The 13,904-nt window shown below is 40.9% G+C and overlaps 2 protein-coding genes across 2 annotated transcripts; one reads left to right on the forward strand and one right to left on the reverse strand.

Moving 5' to 3' along the window:
- The first annotated feature begins 711 nt into the window (after window positions 1-711).
- Window positions 712-5,219, forward strand: ucp1 (uncoupling protein 1). The gene is made up of 7 exons (XM_056586210.1): window positions 712-861; window positions 1,129-1,265; window positions 1,875-2,079; window positions 2,422-2,619; window positions 3,089-3,190; window positions 3,826-4,006; window positions 4,477-5,219. Exons 2-7 carry the CDS (start codon window positions 1,140-1,142, stop codon window positions 4,589-4,591), a joined length of 927 nt encoding a protein of 308 aa, XP_056442185.1. The 5' UTR covers window positions 712-861; window positions 1,129-1,139; the 3' UTR covers window positions 4,592-5,219.
- elmod2 (ELMO/CED-12 domain containing 2) lies at window positions 4,396-11,952 on the reverse strand. Its single transcript, XM_056586211.1, has 9 exons — window positions 11,588-11,952; window positions 10,511-10,658; window positions 10,145-10,173; window positions 9,385-9,482; window positions 8,740-8,869; window positions 7,798-7,931; window positions 7,171-7,239; window positions 6,838-6,971; window positions 4,396-6,458 (listed from the first exon to the last, which is right to left on the reverse strand). The coding sequence occupies exons 2-9, from the start codon at window positions 10,653-10,655 to the stop codon at window positions 6,301-6,303; spliced, it is 897 nt and encodes a 298-aa protein (XP_056442186.1). The 5' UTR covers window positions 10,656-10,658; window positions 11,588-11,952; the 3' UTR covers window positions 4,396-6,300.
- Between the last annotated feature and the right edge of the window lie 1,952 nt (window positions 11,953-13,904).

Below are 13,904 nucleotides of genomic sequence, written 5' to 3' on the forward strand. Positions count from 1 at the left end.
GGCTGTTACAGAAGAACTCACAGATATTAGGACTAACGTCCCGGAGTTCCTGTTCCCAGAACAGCTCAGACCTCAGACTCCAACCGTTGACCAGGCCTCTGGTCGAGCAGCTCCGACACTGGCGGACAACCTCACAGATACCACCTTATAGTCGAAGGAGAGAAGAGAGAGAAGCCAACCGATGCCAGCGCTGACGAGTTGTTAGCGTAGACTCGAAGGCTGTGAGAGATTGATAGCTGAATTCCTGGTACTAGTAACCTTATCCTGGGTCACATTCATATCCATTTGTCTGTATCGTTTGACCCTTATCTGACTATCTTCACAGATTAATACTGACGTAAGGCTCCTGATTGGTTTTGAAGAAATGTTTTTACCAAATAATTATTATCAGCCCCACACACTGCAGAAAACGACTTAACCCTGAACATAGGATATGAGCAACACGTTTCTTACAATTCATTTGAGAAACTGTCGTTATTAACTATGCCAAGTTTGGAATTAGATCATTAAAATGAAGCAACTGCTTCTGTATGACCATGACAGAGATGTTGACAAGGGCTGTTTTTCTCAAAAGGTGCTGCAGCCCAGGCGGCTGGAACTAAATTGAACATTGACTTTCTGACGAACATGGACTTTGGTTCTGACCCATGCTCCCTTCCACAGGACCGCCCTCCTCCCCCCCCCCCCCCCCCCCCACACACCCCACCCCCTACACTGTGTCGTAAAAAGGCCACCAGGAGATCTTATAAATACAGAGCAAAAGATGTACACTGCCTACCACTGCCATGTATGGATTATGAACTGAAACCAACAACCAGGAATAACAAGGAATTGAATATCCCCTAATATCCCCTCGACACTGTAAGTACACTTTTTTACTGAATGAAGGACTCTAAACTTTTTGATGGTTTCTAGCCTTCTAGATTTCTAGACTATTGCCTACCTTTAAATGTAGAATGTATTATATTAAGATAAAAAACCTTTGTGACATACATAAATAAACGTAATAATCTGTTTAAATTTGTGTGTGTGGGTGCGTGGCCGGGTGTGTGTGTGCATGCGTGTGCGTGTATGTGTGTGCATATGTATGTACATATGTGTGTATGCCTGGTTGTTCCTCTCCCCCAGTCCTAGGCACCATGGTAGGATTTAAGCCCTCAGACGTTCCCCCTCCCCTGGCCGTGAAGATGATTAGTGCGGGGGCAGCAGCCTGCGTCGGTGACCTCATCACCTTCCCCCTGGACACAGCCAAAGTCAGACTCCAGGTACTATACCAGGCCCCCCCCCCCCTCTGCACTTGATCATTCAAGGATTCCCTAGCCAAGTAACACATGCATGACTGAGTAGCTTAACTCCTGTCTATTAGGCTTGTTAATGTCAATGTTAATGTTATGTTTTTTTGACATTGTCTCTTCTCTTGTATGTTGCCAAATGTAGGTTGTGGTTATTGTACAATGCTATTGTGTAGGGTCACTGTCTGTTAGAACAATAGATGGGCACACATAAATCATGCCCAAAATACCAGTACAGCCTGCCCAACCAACAGCATTGTGTCTATCTCCTCTCTCTCTCTCTCTCTCTCTCTCTCTCTCTCTCTCTCTCTCTCTCTCTCTCTCTCTCTCTCTCTCTCTCTCTCTCTCTCTCTCTCTTTCTCACTCTCGCTCTCTCTCACTCAATTATCACATAGTCCGTATTTCTTATCTCATCACTTAAACTCTATCTTAGAGCCACTTAAAAGCAGTGACTCAGACTCCCTTCGGATATTTAACCGGATATGGTTTGACCCTTGCTTCATCACACATCCGAATTGAATGAATGAATGAATCAACGCTGTACCTAAACAACTGTAATGAATGTATTGACCTTGACCCCAGATTCAGGGTGAGCAGAAAGTGGAGGCAGCTAAGAACATCCGCTACAGGGGGGTGTTTGGCACCATGGCGACCATGGTGAAGACAGAAGGCCCCAAGTCTCTGTACAACGGGCTGATCGCCGGGCTGCAGAGGCAGGTCTGCTTCGCCTCCATCAGGATCGGACTGTATGATAACGTCAAGAACTTCTACAACGGCGACAAAGAACGTAAGTGGCTGGCGTCTCATGGTAACTACTTTGTGAACTAGTTACCGGTATCCAGTAACTAGGAAAGTTACTCATTATTAGTAGGAGTTTAAATGAAGTCCAAAAAGTATCTTAGCATTTGTGTTTTTGTATACGTCACATGGAAGTTAAATGTTTTTTTACATCAACGAAAGTAAACAAATAGAAGCCATGTCAGTAAATAGATAAAACAATAACAAACTGTATCTACCAATGAATGATAGATACATGTATCTTCATCAATGAGAATCCTTTCACATTACAACCCTTCTTCAGTTGATGGTCAGACTACCCAACTCTTATGACGTTAACCTGCCCTATCAGATGCAAGCATTATGATCCGCATCCTGGCGGGCTGCACCACCGGTGCCATGGCGGTGTCCCTGGCCCAGCCCACGGACGTGGTGAAGGTGCGCTTCCAGGCCCAGATGAACCTGAAAGGGGTGGCCCGGCGCTACAACGGCACCATGCAGGCCTACAAACACATCTTCATGAACGAGGGCCTCCGAGGGCTCTGGAAAGGTGGGTTTTAAGACCACTGCCAGCTCATTAAGGACTTTTATCTAAAAAGGAAATGCCGCTTTGATTGCTCCCTGTGATTTACATTTAGCGCATTTAGCAGACGCTTTTATCCAAACCGACTTACATCAGTTAATATATACAATGACGGCAGAGAGTCAACCATGCAAGGCGACAGCCAGCTCGTCAGGAACAGTTAAGTGTCTTGCTCAGGGACACATCAACACTCTACTAGGAGGAGCTGGGGATCGTACTAGCAACCTTTCGGTTGAAAAAAAGGTTGCTAACACTGCGAACAGCAGTGTTTAAAAGCACATGCATGGTTTATACCCAAACACTCATGTAGTATCAGCCACCACCTTTACAGTACCTGTTGTATGGGAGAATAAAATCCACATGTTCTATGAACATATGTATCACTAAAAACAGTATCGCTATAGTGTAATTTATGTTGGCATTACGTCTTCCTCAGGAACACTTCCTAACATCACCAGAAACGCGCTGGTCAACTGCACAGAGCTGGTGACCTACGACCTCATCAAAGAAGCCATCCTCAAACACAACCTGCTGTCAGGTAGGCGAAAACATGTGAAGTAAGGGAGACAGCTGATTGGGCACAACCCAACACACACCCCGCACCCGCCCCCCTCATGCACACACACACACACACACACGCACACACGTACACAATCTCCTCCCTCCCGACTTTTGTATCCTGGCCGATAGCAGCACACATACTGGCAGGGGACATTGTGTGTTTTTCCTTGAAAGGGAAATTGTTCGTACTGCTGTTATCTCACTGCCTTGTTTGGATGATTGCCAAATATATGCAGTAGCGGTTTCAGCACTAGTCAGCAAAGAACAAAGGTGTAAGCTCAAGGGACATTGCATTGATTATATATCCGATATGGATATATAAAACTTAATAGGTTTCCAGTTTTTCATTGGGTATGCTACATTGAACTAGGTCACAGACTATAAATGGTATCACCCTGAAACTTTGATTTGGTTCATTATATGTACCTTGCATATATCAGCCCCAGGATTGAAAAGTTGATTTTAGGTCATACCATATGTACCTTATTTACCCAAAAGAGTCTCATGTCATGCAATTGTATTATCTTGAATACAATGTATTATTGACTAACCCCATTTGTATAGATTTGACGGTTCCTTCATTGGTTGATGTTACGTTTTGTTGATCCGTAGACAACCTTCCCTGCCACTTTGTGTCTGCCTTCGGCGCCGGCTTTGTCACTACGGTGATCGCGTCCCCGGTGGACGTGGTGAAGACCCGCTACATGAACTCCCCTCCCGGTCAGTACAAGAGCGCCATCAACTGCGCCTGGACCATGATGACCAAGGAAGGGCCGACTGCCTTCTACAAAGGGTAAACACTATCTCCCTCCCTTTGTTACCTAACACAGAAGCAGACCTAGAGAAACCCTGAATCTGTTTATAGGTTGGAAAAACAAGTGAAATGTAGGATAAGTTATTGTCCTTCAGGTGTATAGTTTGAAATGATTTTTGATTTCAGGGTTACATGAGGTAAAGTTAGTCTATTAGCTCAGATTTGTTAGGGTTAAGATCTATCCATTTAATTTCAATGCATTAAAGTTAATGAAGTAACTAATGGTATTTTTATCCTTACATAATCGTGTTTATGTGAAAACGACTTAGTTTATGGTTGTCTAATGTTGTCTATAAGGTATTCATTAACACATTATTACATAGGCTTTCCACTGACCCTTACCCCTAATGCCGTAAAATAGGCCTAATGCTTAATTCATGCTTTATGAATGTACCCTTAAGTGCAAAAAACCTGCGAAAATTTCAATTTGTGTTCATTCTCTCCTGTAGATTTGTGCCTTCGTTCCTTCGGCTGGGATCATGGAACGTGGTGATGTTTGTGTCATTCGAGCAGATCAAGAGAGCCATGATGGCAACTAAGGAGAAGATGGATACACCCAGCTGAGCATGAACTAAACACTCAGAACCCCCCAGCCTCGATCTCAGTTTGGTTCTGACATCTCTCGTCTTTTGCCTTTGGTTTTTTGTTGAAAGAAGTAATAATGTACCGTCCGCTAACATCTTGAAAGTGAACTTACATTTTAATAGAATTTGGTTTTACCCATTTGTATTTATTACATTGTTCTGGTCATTATGTGAGTAAATACTTGCACTGGCATTTACACAAACATCTCACAAATGGAACAGTTTGAATACCTGTGATAGATCTAATTTAGAGCAGCTTTTGCACCACCAAAATTGAAATTGTATCCAGCCCCCAAAGAAATGTCCACAACATGTAAAGCACTGTTTTTATGTACATTTAAAAGATATTTGATATAATATATTGAAATTGTGCTTTTCTTCAGTGGGGGGGGGGGCTATTGTCTCCATTCAGTTTGGACACAAACCTCAAATAAAGGCATCAAAATGTGTGTTTATTAGCTCTCAGCAAGCCAAGTCAGTCAGTCGTTACAAATAGTACACCTCCGGACACATCACGTTGAAAACAGTGACAGTCTGGGGTTACAGGAATACATTGGAGTGCCCCCCCCTCCCCGCCCCAGATGTTAATTCGCCATTCTAATCCACTTCAAAATCAACCCTCTTGTGACTGCAGACGTGAACGGGTCCACCCTGACGTACAGAGCAGTGGACTCACTGTAGCTATTGGTCACTCACTGGGGGGATGACTTTGTTTTTCAATTTCTTGCAATGTCATAATCAACATTATACCAGGGGCCCTCCTTAAACAGGTAGCAAAACCACCTCCCCGTTGTGTTTTAGTCGTCTCTAGTCTAGAGTATATCAATAACAATTGAAACGCATTAAAACATGCACACGGTTAAAGAAGATGGAACCACACAATGAGGCATCCTAGGTATAAATGATGTTGCCTTGCCCGTCACACACAATCTGTGAACACTGCACAAAAATATCAAATTCCTGAGCAGGACAGTCATGACAACCGGTCAGGGATAATTTATATAAATACGTGAGAGAAAAGCTTGAAATTCAAGTTAAATAATACATAATTATAAATTTTAGCTAGCTAGCAACTTTACACTTTATAGCTATCGTCAATGTCGACATCATTTGGTTCACGGACCGCTGGAAAGGTGCACAAAATATTACCACTGGAACACAATACAAAGCTGCTGAAGCCCTAAGACCTAATCAATGCAGAATAGTTGACCCTTTAGTCAGAAGAGTCAACTAGTTGGAATGATCGTTTATTGGGTAAAGGGGTTCAACTGTGCTCTAGCCAAATCACCAATTCCTTTCCTTTTTTATAGTAAAGCAATATCTGTAACTACAACCATATTACAGGTGTATGTATGTCATTATTTATAATTAATCAAATCATTATTTTATCTTCTTCAATCAATTGTGGCAGGACAATTCAGGCTTCACCATAACAACCATCTAAAAACTAAATCACAGAGGATATTTCTAATATTCCACAACTCAAATCCAAACACACTTCATGTTTCTCAATAATATTAGGTGGTCCAACTAATGGTCCATTGCAACTGGAAGAAGAGGTCCCCTTTCAAACTTCAGGTAAACTCGTAGGTGTTTTTGGTGGGTTCAGGCAGCATAATGCGAGCAGCACCTTCATGGTGGTGTGGAATCGCGTGGTGCTACATCACTCCTGGGCCGGCGACAGGAAGGTTAGTGTTCGGAGGACACCGTCAGTGTGAGGGCCACCCCTGGCTCCTGAAGCGAGATCTTCACCTGGCTGTGGAACTTCTCCCTGTAGTGGTTGAACTCCATGATGCTCTGCGGTTTGGACGCCACCCAGAACTTGTCAAACTCGTAGGCCAGATAACCTATAGCAAGGAAATTAGGTGCTGGTTAGAGGGTGACTGTTTATTTGTATCAATTGGCCAACTATTTCTAGTATAATTGCACTAATTGTCAAACCAATTCTACAAATTGTCTGATATTATTCCACATCCCACTAATTTGAACAATTCTCCCATACCTTTCTACTTTTTATACATTAAATATTCAAATGTTTTCAATAGGACAACACCTTGAGATGGACCATCTCATCGTCGAGGGGGTCCAACATATGTATTATTAGACTCTACAATATACTCAACTATGCACAGCACAAACATTTTAAGATTTTTCAGGGTTACTAGAGCAAATATTGACAGAAGAGGACGGAAAGATCTAAACCCAAACCCAGGAATGTCTACTCACAGTATAGATGGTGGAAGTGGAGCAGTTCAGGGTTCCCAGTGACTGTGTTGTAAAAGTGGGGTTTCAGATCCCCGCTCTTTAGGAGACTGTAGGCCATCTCCGTCAGGTTAATGCCCACGATGGCGTAGGAGTACCTTCAAAACACAACACAGACCACCATCAGGGAAAGAGGTCCACTGTAGCTCCACTGATCAGAGCAATGAATCAATGGTTTGATCAAGGTTAAAGCTTCTAAAGCTTGAAAGTTTCACAAACAAATATTTTAATCAAACCATTGTTATTTCACACATCTTTATACATGTGAATTATATATATATACGTATATATTCTTACCCCAGTTGGGGATGATTGGCATGAGAGAGCACCTGCCGGGCTTCCTCTGTGTAGTGTTCACTGAAAAACCTGCAACCAAGGAATAACAAGATGCTACATTCACTTTCTACAGCTGATTAGTCCTTGATCCATCCATCACTGCGTTGAGCTAGCAACAATGTACTGAGTATTGATTGGATGGATTTTCTGTGCAATCAGTTCATGATCAGCTTGTGGTTGAGAACCACTTAAATAAAGTCTGCATCTTTCAAAATGAAAGAAAAGAGTATAACCTGTTCAGGCCAATTTCAAGTTGGTTTCCCATCTTCAATTAAGATGCATGATAATGTATCAAAGGTTCATATATTTTATTTAAATGCTATACATGAAAAACGTCATTGCATAGAAATGGTACATTTTGTAGTTGGTCCCAATTTGACATTGCATTGACTATTCTCAACCTCACTTCCCTTTGTATAAAATGATTGGCTAAATGACTCAAAATGAATTTATTTCAGCCATCTCATTTCTCAAGCCACTATTGCCCAAATTAAAAAGGTTAATTTTGGCACATTTCCTCTCTGCTAAGTAAGCACTCAGCTAAGAAGAAATGTAGCAGATCTCCACCAATCAGGTGCCTTTACTCACACAAGGTTGGTGAGGCCCAGCATTCCCATTCCTCGGAAGTCCGTCTTGGGGTCGTCGCCTTGGAAACCAATGTCACCCCACTGCTTAGTTACCCTGGACTCCAGTTTCACTGTTGGCATCAACAGCTTCCATAGCTGTATTCAGGAAGGGAAAGGTTAGTCATTATTACCCTCAATGACACTATTTTATTCTTTTTTTTTTTAATTGCTAGAGATATTCAAATGTTGTTCTAGGCTATTAAAGGGTAATTCCGGTGTAAAATGGATTTAGGATATGTTTTGTATGATAACGAGTTGAAACGTTCGTTTTGGAGCACAAAAAACGCATATAGACGCTTTCTTCAGTTGGCTGTTTTTAGCCGAATCTATCAAAACGCTGTAAACTTGGAACGATGGGGGCACTGGTTATGGTAAAAAGCTAAATCGCTATTTTAAACCACTTAAAATGCTAAAAGTAGCCAGACACTTCTTTGGTAGTATAACAAGGGTGTTAACATATAAAACGAGGCATTGAGAACTTTGTAAGTGTACAGATTGTTTATTAAAAAGGACATTTTATACACACAATACCATCAGTAGATCACCCGTCGACGCCATTTTGTTTTTAAGACTCGATAAGTAGATTGGCGAACACAGAGCTTGTGTGTTGCTGACGGATGTCACAATCTCTGTGTTTGTCAATCTACCAATCGATTCTTTTTAGCCTTTTAAGTGGTTTAAAATAGCGATTTTGTTTTTACCATAACCAGTGCCCCCATCGTTCCAAGTTAATAGTGTTTTGATAGAATCGGCTAAAAACAGCCAACTGAAGAAAGCGTCTGTAAATTGTTGTGCTCCAAAACGAACGTTTCAACTCGTTATCATACAAAATATATCCCAAATCCATTTTACACCGGAATTACCCTTTAAGAAGGAACGCATGGGGGGATGTTGTTACACATACCTTCAACAGCATGTCCTCGTGCTCCATGTTGTCTGAGCTGAAGGTCTCCTTCCTAAGATCCTCCACACAGGTGTACAAGCCGGCGTAGCCGGTGATCTGGAGGAGACAGGTGTGAAGACTCTTCCGGAACCTATAGGAGAAGAGGATGGAGGATGAAGCAGGCAACTAGGGATGTTACAGTAGAAAATCTTCATATTGATGAGATGCATTCATAGAAAATTTAAATCATTCCTGCAGGGCTGTATAGAAAGTGCAGGGCGAAATGATGCTCCTATGAGAATGACCTTAATAACGAAGGGTACAGGAGCCTAATGAAAAGTTATACCGATTTTTTTTTTTTTTTATTAAAGTATTTTTTAAAAGCATAACAGCACCTATGTATTTAGCCTATCGATGTGACATGATATTCAAGGTGTACAATGTATTTATTGTAGACCTGCAAGAATCATGCAAGTATATAAAATTATTCAAATATTCAAACTGCTTTAGAGCTACAAGATAGAGACAAGAGAGATATTATCGCATATTGCGACCTCCCTTCATGGAACTCAAATAAATATCAATAGGTCGAGGTCCACATCGAGATTGGATGCATTGATTGTGTCAGGTGAAATATTATCTGAAGAAGTAAAAGAGGGTCTTTACAATGGATCCTTCTGAGGTTTGACATTCTTGGCCTGAACAATGTGATCCACACACTGCTCTAGACCATCTCTGCTGGTCTGCAAAGATCCTCTCAAAACCTACACACACACACACACAACAAAGCAAGAAAACAAAAAAGTTGAAACAAGCATATATAAAAGGTGGGAGAGGTGAAGTCAAAGTAAGGATAGCATGTGATTATACAACTATTAAGATGGATGATTACCGGTATCAATATAATACTAATATTAACTTTTAACAGCCGAAGAACTTTTAACATGCTTATAGAATATTCCACAACGCTTATAAAACTCTTGGAACTAACCAGACTGATTACAATAAGCAAAGTAAGCTTTTAGGATAAGCTAATGATTGGTCCATTATTTATTACTCTTAAATAAATGACAATCGGAAATGATAGGATAAAATGATAAACATAAATTGTGATGTCCATTGTAAGCCTATCATAGCTTAAAAACAACAAAAAGACTGCTGTCTTTCATTGGAGAATATGAGAGCTGCTTGATTTAGGCAGCTGTCTTTTGTTTTATATAATATTAGACAAAAAATGAACACACACACACACACACACACACACACACACACACACACACACACACACACACACACACACACACACACACACACACACACACACACACACACACACACACACACACACACACACACACACACACACACACACACACTTTCTGTAGGACCACTACCGAGCTGGAAGAAATCTTATGGAAATTCTTACCTTATTCTTTGAAAACTGAAGAGAATATTCTGGAAATAAATTCAAAAACAAGAGTTACAGCATCTTACAGATTGTGGACAGCAGAAGTCAAGGAGCACATTCACGTGATCAATGGTCCTCTATTCAAATTTTTACTTAAAACAACTTTAGAGTTTAGAGCTACTTCTAGTTTGGAAGAATTCTGCAGGAATGTTCTTTAGCATGTGTATTGGTGGGATGTGGATGTTTAGGGGATAGAGCTTGGTAGGCCTACCTGGTCTCCTCCACTATCTTATGTACATTTATAACACACTTCTAGTCAGGGATTCACCTAGCCTGGCTAACTTATTGTTACGTCTTATAATATAAAACTGTGACATGGTTCACCTGTTTTGGAGGTCCTGGTTGCTCCTGTCTGGAAACCAGCACATATTCTCTGCAGCTCACACTTCCCAGACACCTGCCTCACAACCCACTTCAACCAGTATCTGAGGAAGGATGAGTAGACATACTGCCAGATATAGCCCAGCATTATCTGCGGAGAGACAAGAGTTCAGAGTTAAATGCAGAGATTACAGGCAAACATAGAAATGCTATCATGGCGATTACTTGAACTAGAGATTGCAGAACCATTTTCAAAACATCGTAGTATTATGTTTGTAATAAATCCCACAGGACACAGTCGTAGCATCAACTCCACGTGCCTTTACATTGTGGAATCATCGCTGTATTATCCAGACGATTCAACACAATGTATGCAATATACTGTAACGATTTGTAAAAAATAAAAATAAATAATTAACAAACAATATCGATTTCATTTTCAAAACGATAATGTGGAAGCATTACAGTTAATTACAGCAATAAAAATAAAATAAATACATTTAAGATGTATGTAGGCTACCACACAAAGGTTAACCCAATGGCCTACAGTAGTCTATACTCTATCCCAGCTGTGACTCATTCTCCTGAACCCAGAGTCTAGAGTCTAGACACATCACTGACAATGAGAAGTAGGACAAACACTAACGTTAATTAATTTTCCACATTTGGACGCAAACACGATTGTTAGCAGGTACGATAAGGCCCTGTTTGTGTTGTGGCTGCTTACTAATACAACAAAAATACAAACAGTTTAGGCTTGAATCCTAGAAGTTAAATCCCCGGGCAAAAACAGAATGCTAACCAGAGAGCTAATAGCTGTTGTTCAGCCAGAGGCATAGCTTTCCTCAGACTCACAATCAGGGCCCCGGGGCTGTATATATTACTAAAACATAACACATTCTGTATCTCTACTTGGTTGTACTGTGTATCGTATAGTACAATATACACACAGCCAAGTAGGCATGTTAACGTTATCCCCGACAGTTGTCCATGTATAAACAACAGGTTGCTGTTGTGTTAGCTTAGCTAGCTAGCACAATAAAAGTAGCTACTTGGTTTCACTCGCAATAGCCAACTTACTCGATGATAATTTCCCGTGTAACCAGATATAACTAAGAAGTTCTTCTCAGTTGGTTTATTTTTCGTACATTTAAATTTAACAAAAGTTAGAAGGCTATATTCCTGTGGATGTGCTAGCCGCGCCGCTCACCCAGGCAGTCTTGAATGGGGAGTAACGTTAGTTGTAGCAATAAAGCAATACTCTACCATGTGTACATTCAGCGTCACATGAAAACCAAACCTCTATGCATTGTCGATCCAAAATTATTTGAACGGAAATAGTATCAGTCATTTATTAGATCCGTTGATTTTCCTTTGGCACTTGATACAAAGAATAATATTGAATTAAGCTTTCAGTCACTGCGTACTTATTTCACAATGCCACCACAAGATGGCACCATTATCCAATTATAATAAAGGCAAAGGGGAAGACCCGCATGTTTGCTGCTGGACATGGGACAAGTCTGCTAAATTACTCAATGAAAATAATCCCAGGGACTACATTATAAAACGCCTGCATCACTACCATTCTATTAAATATAGCCAGAGCAGGTCTGATATTTCGATGAGGGCAAATGAAAGTTATTGAACATTGATAATGATATGTAGGCCTATGTAAGTAAGTAAATATAAGCCTATGGAATTTTTCTTTTTCGGAACAATGTAGAAGAAATCTATAGAAGTCAGTGCTATCATTCAAATTGTTAACAATTCATCTTTGTGTTGCCACATAATGAATCCTCTAATCCTAATCCAATATATTAAGGATAATCGGAGGTACAAATTTAGTTATAGTTTTTTATGGTAAGTCAATACTGTGTGATTAAATGTTTGGGAACTGTAAATAACATTTGGAAGATTATGCGATAAGAAAATCTCTATCAATAAGCAAATGATGTGAAGCGGGCCTTATCTAGTACCAAGCAGGAAAATGTGCAGGTCAGCCAACATAGTAGCACCCAGTATTAATCGATGGCTTTAAGGACTTTGAGTCTTTGCCCTCCCCCCTCCTCTGTGCAGGGGTGTTCAATAATAACAAGTGTACCACAGCAGAGCCAACAGGGCCACTAGCCCAGACCAGCCAACCACACATTGCATACCTCTTCGTTTTTCTCACTCTTATCATCTCTTCTTTCTTCTTGCTTCATGGCTGAATACCATTTATAATAGTTGAATCTTGCATCACCTTTGTTTCTGTTGTTTATTGCGATTACTGTATACTACACATATGCTGTTATGCAGCTATCAAAATCCTAATCATCCCTGGAAGGAAGGATCCCCTCTTCTGTGTCCCTGCTCAAGTGTTCGTCTATCTCTGGGTTTAGGGAGTTGGTCCTTCCTTCTTGTCAGACGGGAAGTTGTTTGTGGAGTTGGAGACTTATTTAACATATATAATTTAGTGTACATCCATAGCGTCTTCCAGATGAGATTGGTGCAGAAAGAGAAGCTGTAGGAGTCTCCAAAATGTTTTTGTGGTAGTCAAGTGCATAGAAGGAGTAAGTGCATCACTACAAAGTAAGATACATTGTAAATGTCGTAGTGTTGTGATAAAGAAGTCAGTTGATGAGATTTTCACAAAAGAGGAACACACAGCTACAACGAAGAGGAACATAGACGCGCAGACACACACACACACACACACACACACACACACATATACACACACAGAAGATAAATGAAAAATACTGCAGCAAAGAAGAGGAACACACACGTACAGCTGCAGAGTCACCCTCCTGAAGATGTTTTAGATTCTGATTATTCTGGTTGGGTAGGGAAGTTGACTTCCTGTTCCAGCCGAAACCTAACTTCCTGTTGCTGAAGTCCAAATGTTGTACAGCAGCCAAGTTGATGAGTGATCAATGTAGAATACACACACATTGGTGTTTGTGTGTGTGTGTGTGTGTGTGTGTGTGTGTGTGTGTGTGTGTGTGTGTGTGTGTGTGTGTGTGTGTGTGTGTGTGTGTGTGTGTGTGTGTGTGTGTGTGACGTGTGTGTGTGTGTGTGTGTGTGTGTGTGTGTGTGTGTGTGTGTGTGTGTGTGTGTGTGTGTGTGTGTGTGTGTGTGTGTGTGTGTGTGTGTGTGTGTGTGAAGGTAGGGTCAAGTTAATATAGCCTATACGACAAATAATAATCCCTAAGAGCTGAAAACCAGACGGTATTATGTTTATGTAGGTCTACAAGAAATGTTTATGAGTCTGACTTTATGTGTTTGGGAACGGACCGTGATGCAGCAGACCTTTTGATATATATTTCAGTCTCATTGTTTCCCCATCTATCCATTCCAGAGGCTTCACCTGCATAATTCATTCCGGAACACTGGAGTCCATCCCTATGACACC

Source organism: Gadus chalcogrammus, chromosome 3, assembly GCF_026213295.1.
Source record: "Gadus chalcogrammus isolate NIFS_2021 chromosome 3, NIFS_Gcha_1.0, whole genome shotgun sequence".
In the NCBI taxonomy this organism is placed as follows: domain Eukaryota; kingdom Metazoa; phylum Chordata; class Actinopteri; order Gadiformes; family Gadidae; genus Gadus; species Gadus chalcogrammus.

Bases quoted from the DNA above. Each gene is read 5' to 3' on its own strand.
- ucp1 (XM_056586210.1), top strand. From the start codon at position 1,140: ATGGTAGGATTTAAGCCCTCAGACGTTCCCCCTCCCCTGGCCGTGAAG. The intron at 2,080-2,421 runs GTAAGTGGCTGG...CTGCCCTATCAG, and splicing joins CTACAACGGCGACAAAGAAC to ATGCAAGCATTATGATCCGC. The intron at 2,620-3,088 runs GTGGGTTTTAAG...CGTCTTCCTCAG, and splicing joins CCTCCGAGGGCTCTGGAAAG to GAACACTTCCTAACATCACC.
- elmod2 (XM_056586211.1), bottom strand. From the start codon at position 10,655: ATGCTGGGCTATATCTGGCAGTATGTCTACTCATCCTTCCTCAGATAC. The intron at 8,870-9,384 runs GTAAAGACCCTC...CTTCTCCTATAG, and splicing joins AAACCTCAGAAGGATCCATT to GTTCCGGAAGAGTCTTCACA. The intron at 7,240-7,797 runs GTGAGTAAAGGC...CCTTGGTTGCAG, and splicing joins CTGGGCCTCACCAACCTTGT to GTTTTTCAGTGAACACTACA.